The sequence below is a fragment of the Salvia splendens genome, chromosome 4 (assembly GCF_004379255.2).
Source record: "Salvia splendens isolate huo1 chromosome 4, SspV2, whole genome shotgun sequence".
NCBI classification, from domain to species: domain Eukaryota; kingdom Viridiplantae; phylum Streptophyta; class Magnoliopsida; order Lamiales; family Lamiaceae; genus Salvia; species Salvia splendens.
In genome coordinates, this window is record NC_056035.1 from 28,225,466 (window position 1) to 28,232,284 (window position 6,819).

General features: G+C 45.4%; 1 protein-coding gene across 1 annotated transcript; it reads right to left on the reverse strand.

Annotated features, from left to right (window-relative positions):
• Positions 1 to 541: 541 nt before the first annotated feature.
• LOC121800915 lies at positions 542 to 3,538 on the reverse strand. The gene is made up of 5 exons (XM_042200404.1): positions 3,509 to 3,538; positions 3,112 to 3,171; positions 2,505 to 2,538; positions 1,131 to 2,390; positions 542 to 747 (listed from the first exon to the last, which is right to left on the reverse strand). Exons 1-5 carry the CDS (start codon positions 3,536 to 3,538, stop codon positions 542 to 544), a joined length of 1,590 nt encoding a protein of 529 aa, XP_042056338.1.
• Between the last annotated feature and the right edge of the window lie 3,281 nt (positions 3,539 to 6,819).

Sequence of the window (6,819 nt, forward strand, 5' to 3'; positions counted from 1 at the left end):
CATTGTCGCTCATTTTGATAACATGGAAATCGGCTGGATACAGAAAATCATGCACCTTGACTATAACATTTTCCAAAACTCCCTCTGGACAAATGCACGACCTATCCGCCAATTGAATCACCACCTTTGTACTCACCATCCCTACTCCTACCAACTTTTTGTATATGGACAGCGGTAAAACATTTATCGATGCCCCTAGATCACACATGGCATGCTCAATTTTGACATCACCGATTGAAATGGGCAAGGTGAACATACCTGGGTCAGTGCATTCGATGGCATCCTTCGCTTCTACATTTTCTCCAATCAGAATCTTCCCACTGGGTTTGGTCTTGCCCGCTATGAACTCTTTGATGAATTTGCTGAACACCGGAAATTTCAAAGCTTGCAAAAATGGTATGTTGATCTCCAATTTTTCAAAGATGTCCATAAAATCCACAGGCTCATCCTTTTTCTTCTTAGCCTCTCCTCGGTGCGGGAACGGTTTCACTTGCCTCCCTAGTGTTGCAGATCCTTCAGCTGGAAACCCGTCCATTTTTCCCTATGCTAATTCCTTCTCCGCTTCCAGCTCTGGGTCTAGAAAGAATGGTTTAGTTTCTCTAGGTAGCGGTTTCCCCAGATCACCTGCCTGAAGGTCATCTCTATTCCTCGAACCCTCTGCTTCCGAATTCTTGGACTCAGGAATTAGATCCTTCTTTTCATTGCCCTTCACGGAAGGCGTTTCTTCCTCCTTCCTCATCGCTGGACCTTCAAAACCTCGACCAGATCTTAAAGTGATTTGACTGATGTTAGCTTTGTCTGCGGCCTTACTGAGGCAGGAATCTTCCCTTCGTTTCCTCGCATCTCGCTCAAGGATGTTGCGATCTGGGACATTTGTTTTGCTAACATATCCATTGATGCCTTCTGCTCCAACTGCGCGTCTTGAAGCTTATGCACTACGTCATTGTTGGATTGCAAGTTGTTCTGCATATGCTGTTGAGAACTGACTAAATCATGTACCATGTCATCTAGATTCCTTGGAGTTTTAGAACTCGACTGGCCTGAACTTGGTCCTGAACCCAGATGTGGTCCACTCCCCTGACTATGGCGAAAGTTTCCCTGACCCCCTAAATTGTTGTTGTACTGATTACCTGGCCCTTGGTTCCCTTGGTAAGGTGGTTGGGAATTCTGATAATTTCCAGTGTGGTTCATCTGGTGTGGCGGCACATAAGAGTTTCCCTGAGTCTGATTCATATTCCCCCAATTAGAGTGGTCTCTCAGGTTCCGGTTGTTCCAGTTGGTTTGCCCCTCCTGATTTCTCCCAGACCAATTAGTCTGTCTTTCTGGTTGATGTGTCAACTGAGTGTTCTGTTGTGGGGGTGGTTGGTTCGGATCGTTGTCAGACCATCTAAAATTGGGATGGTTCCTCCAGGGTGCATCCCTCTGTCTCCCCGGATTCCAACTTCCATAGTAGTCTCCCTCTTGAGGGCCATAGTATTGTTGGGATGAAATTTCTCCTGGACCTGGAGGTTTTTCTTTTTCTTGTGAGGCTGTTGAATTAGTGTTCTCGATTGCATTCAGGAGTGCTTTCTCAAGCCTATCTATTCTCGCCTCAACTCTTTCGTCATCTTGCTCTCTCAGCGCATTTGCTGACCCTCTCCTCATAGCATTCCTCGGGCTGTCGTATGCCTTTTTAGCTTCAATCAACTTTCCCAAGATCTCTCTGGCTACACTCCCCTTTTTCTTTGTGAAATTTCCCCCGCTCGAGGAATTCATCAAATCCTTCGACTCGGGGTTTGCCCCTTCATAGAACAGATAATAAATCTCTGCCTCAATCATTTTGTGATTCGGGCAGGCATCCAACAATCCCTTAAACCGCGACCAATACTGACTCAGAGACTCGTCATACTCTTGCTTACACTCCACGATTTCCTTTTTGAGGGCGTTCGTTTTGTTTGACGGGAAAAAGTAATCCAGGAAATCCAACTTGAAATCTCTCCATGTACGAATGGAATCCGAAGGTAACCTTAGTAACCAGGTATTGGCCTCTCCTTTCAAGGGGAACGGAATCGCACGTAGGCGGTAATGCTCTTCTGTTGTGTCTTTGGGCCTTTTCTGAATACTGCACAACTTGCTGAACTCATTTAAGAATGCATACGGACACTCGTTCCTCCGTCCAGAGAATGTTGGTAAAATGCCTAACACATTTGTTTTGATATCTATGGCTCTCTGACGCGGGTTCATCACTATAGTCTGGGCTGGCTCACCGTCTAGATGGGCAGTGAGCGAACCAATCTCCGGATCTGGATCGACTACGTGTGCCATGTCCCTGATTTCTGCCTCCTTTGTACTTGTTTCTGAAGACGACTTAGGATCCTCCCTTCCTGACGAACTCCAACTTTCGTCGCTTCCTGAACCAAACGGAAATGGATCTCCCGTAGATAACCTTGATCTGGTGGTGACCGTAGATGCTGTGTCCTTGACTTGCCAAATAAACTGATCGTTCCTCCACTTAGACGAGTTACCCCAGTATCCAAACTGTGAGCTGCTGCTCATAAACTGAATATGTAAAGAAAGAAAAGAACAAATCAAAACTATGTACATCAAAATCTCTAAACACAATCACAAATTTTGCCTTCCATCCCCGGGAACGGCGCCATTTGAAGTTCGCGGGAGTAGAGTGTGTGGGCGTTCTACTGTTCTAGGTTGAGCTACTAAGTCCAATGAACCCACTAGATCACTCGGTCTAGGAACTCGGGGGAATATAGAAGACTCGGTCGTTGGACACACAACTCTCGCGTTTCAAAGATCCCTCAACCCGTTATACTATAGACTAGTATAGAGAAGCAAGGGGTCGATCCCACGAAGATGGATGCATAAGAAAGCATTTAGAAGATTCTGGATTAGAAAGCGGCTGCTGCCACGGAAATTTGGGTTGAGGTGTAACTACTACTAGACCTAGGAACGAAGTAAACACCGGACCTAGGAAACTGAAAACATCATGCCGACATTAAACTTTCTCATAACTGCGAGACATTAAACTAACTTCTTATACTGAGCAATCAACTTCCTAATTTGACTAGACAGAAAGCAGGAAAACGGTGGAGACTACTTTCCGCAAACAGAAAGTACGGTATTAAAGCTGCAAATACCAACTAAAGGATTAACCAACACTGTCGCACATCTCATTACCTGTATCAAATGCAAACATGTAGAAAACAGAACACAAACCAGATTCAAACAAAATGTAAAAGTGTGGACGTCGGAAACTTGCAATTAGCCGAAAATAAAACAGATCTACATACGCTAGACGGAATGAAATGAAAACACGAAAATACGACATCAACTCCGATCACCCTGTTTCAGATCCAAACGTCGGATGCTTAATCCACTCCGGATCCAAGCATTCCGAACCCATCAATCAACAAATTCAACTCCATAATTCCTGATTCAACAGATCTATGCCGATCAACACAAGCCTTCAACAATTCTGCGCAAACTCAGTAGAACAGCGCGAAAATCAAAGTACCTCGACAAACATAAAACCAATTGCATCCATGCTCGAAATTAACAGTAACTCAAACACGGAAACAGAAACTTCATAAACCAACAGAAATTCAACGGAAAACAAAGTCGAGCTTCGAACAGTGAAGCTCGGTGAAATTCACGATGGAAATTAAAGTGAAAGTGATTAAATTGTTTCTTCACCCTCTGTGAGGACGGTGTTGCCCAACTACGAAATAGCACAAAGTAACCCGAAAACTACCCTACGATCTCCTGAACATTTCCCCCCCAAAGTGTGTAAAAGTGAGTGAGCTACGAGCAACAATCTGGTCACAAGTCCTCCACCCTCCGAAGTTTTATCTTTCTTTTTGCATGCTCTCCTCCTTATATAGGTGCGGAGTTGATCTTCTAGAAGCCTTCGTAGAAATCTCCATTCTACCCTTCAGCTTCGTTATCTCCTCCGTCTAGTCGTTTTCCCTCCAAATTGCTTACTTATTCGCCAGTTCCTTGGACCATGTAATTGTCCTCTTCTTTCTTGGATCTGGCGAAAACCTTCTACACACCTGGCTTAAAATATGCGTTAGACCCCGCAAACACATGAATTTTACCCTTTAACCAATGCATGAAATTAGCCTTATCACTGTGCCAGATTCTTCACCTCCTCCTACTGCCTTCGATTCGAGGTCTAGACCCTCAGCCACCTAGACAGTGTCTACTTCCATCCTGTTCACCCCGTCTAAAAGCGACTGGAATTCGTCATCAGTGATAAGGCCTTGCTTCCTGGCCGTCACATTCAGATATATCTCCTATATTTCCCTCTCTTGGGAAACGGGCTCCGCGACCGATGTGTTCTCTGATTTATCCCCTCCTCCCTCGCTCTTCTTCTCTTCGCTTTCTTTTCCCTCGGTTTCCCCTAGGTCAGGGTCATGGTAGGCGGAAAGGGGGCTGACATCCAGTGGTTTGATTTGTTGGTGAATCGGGGAGGGTTTCGAGGACGCCGATGGTACGGTTATCGAGGGAGACTGCTTTTCTGGTAGGGTTGGTATCACCGGTGTTCCTCCGACCATGCTTGATCCGCCTCCGGTTCGGCTAAAATCTGTGAATGCAGCCGCCCAATCATTATTCGGGTCCTGCTGCCTGAGAAACTCCGCCGGTTCATTTAAAGGAACCATCGCCGGAGCCTGAGGTATTAGCGCTTGTGGTTGTAGTTGTGTGCTTGGCGGCCGCTCTTCAGTCGGCGGTTGGATTTCTGGGGTTTCATCTCGGAGATTTGAAGGGGTCTCACCGAGGCTTGTTTGTTGGCCGCTTTATTCTTCACCATGGTTTGAGTCGGTGGCGGTTTTTGGTGGTGGTATGGGTGTTGGTTTCGGGAATAATGGGTGTTTACTTTGGGTGAGAGAATGCAGGTAAGGGTTTGTGAGGTGAAGGGGAATAGGCGGTTGGGCTTTTAGAGTGGAATTGGGCAGTTGAGGGTTTTAACCGGCAGTAGGCGGTTTCTAGGTTGCGACGCTTCGGGTGGAAGACGGTTGAGAGAACTCGCTTCTGATTGGACGTCGCCTGTCATATCTCTGCACCACGCGCCCTCCTAATCGCTGTCCCCTCCTGCAAAGTTATACCCAACGCCAAATTCAAATTTCACTCTATCTTTTTCAAATCTCTCCCTTAACATTTTCCCCCTATATTTTCTATGTATGGAAATAAAGTGGAAGGACACTTAAATACAATTAGGAGTTTCACCGAATTGGTATTCTTGTGGTCAGTACGTACTCCAAATTAATATTTAAGGCCCAGAAATATTTTTTGGATTTTAATTTTTAATTGCATGCAGAAATTTAACTATTAACTACCAAGTATTTACAATATTTACATTTTACTCTAGGTAATTTGGAATTCTACTTGGCCAGCATATGCAAACTTTGCCAAAAAGAAAACTAGCCCAGTGGAACTCCAAATTCCCATCCTACTGGTCATTACGCGACCTTAGTATGTGATTGTAGTGGAATCTTTTCCACTACACACATATCAATATTATCCCTAAACACCTTCAGCCTATGTCCATTTACGATAAAAGGTTCAGAGTTAGGAGTACTCCCTGAAATCTCCACCGCTCCATTAGAACGGAGTGCGGTTATAACATATGGTCCTGTCCACTTCGACTTGAGCTTCCCAGGCATTAGCTTCAATCTTGACTGGAAGAGTAGTAACATGGAGGTCTTTGGTCCTTAGATTTCTGTCTTGCCACAATTTAGTTCTCTCTTTATACCACATGGCAGAATTGAACGACTCCAATCTAAGTTCCTCTAACTTCTGTAGCTGCAGCTTCCTTTCCTCCTCACAGGCCTTAGCATCCACATTAACTTGTTGTACTGCCCAGTATGCTCGATGTTCGATCCCCACTGGTAAATGGCGCATCTTCCCAAAAACGATTCGGTATGGGGACATTCCTATGGGCGTTTTGTAGGCTGTCCGGTACGCCCACAGAGCATCTTCTAACCTCATACTCCAGTCCTTCCTGGAAGGGTTGACAATTTTTTCCAGAATGTTCTTTATCTCTCGGTTAGAGATCTCCGCTTGACCATTCGCTTGTGGGTGGTAGGGGCTAGATAATTTGTGGTGAACACCGTACTTCTTCATCAAGGCTTCGATTGTGCGGTTACAGAAGTGGGTTCCCTGATCGGATATGATGGCCCTTGGTATTCCGAACCGGCTGGAAATATTACTCTTGAGGAACTTGGCAACCTCTTTCACCTCACACGTGCTCGTGGCCTTGGCTTCTACCCACTTAGAGACGTAGTCAACTGTGACTAAAATATACAGGCTTCCATAGGACGAGGGAAAAGGACCCATAAAGTCCATCCCCCATATGTCGAACAGCTCACAAACAATAACCGGTACTTGTGGCATTTCATCTCGTGAAGAGATCCCACCGGTCAGTTGGCAACGTTCACAGCTTTTACAGAATTCATAAGCATCTTTGTTGAGAGTTGGCCAATAGAATCCGCTGTCCAGAATCTTTCTTGCCGTTTTCTTAGGACCGAAGTGTCCTCCACATGCCAAGGAGTGGCAATGTGTCAGTACGTCCCTCTATTCCTAGTCAGGAACGCATCTTCTTATCACTTGATCTGCTCCTACTTTCCACAGGTATGGGTCGTCCCAAAAGTAGTATTTTGCCTCACTTCTGATCTTCATTCTTTGAGCCTTGGTGACGTTTGACATTTCTGGAAGTTCTCCTGTCGCTAGGTAGTTGGCTAGGTCCGCAAACCATGGATCCTGCCCTACTTTTTCTTTCCCTTTTGCTGTTATATCCTCGCCAGTGAGCTTCATTACCTCTTTCCA

Excerpts from the sequence above, each read along its gene's own strand:
- LOC121800915 (XM_042200404.1), bottom strand. The coding sequence starts at position 3,538 with ATGGATGCAATTGGTTTTATGTTTGTCGAG. Across the intron at positions 2,539-3,111 it reads GTATTTGCAGCTTTAATACC|TTTATGAGCAGCAGCTCACA; the intron begins GTACTTTCTGTT and ends TTACATATTCAG. Across the intron at positions 2,391-2,504 it reads CTCACAGTTTGGATACTGGG|GAAGCGACGAAAGTTGGAGT; the intron begins GTAACTCGTCTA and ends CGTTTGGTTCAG.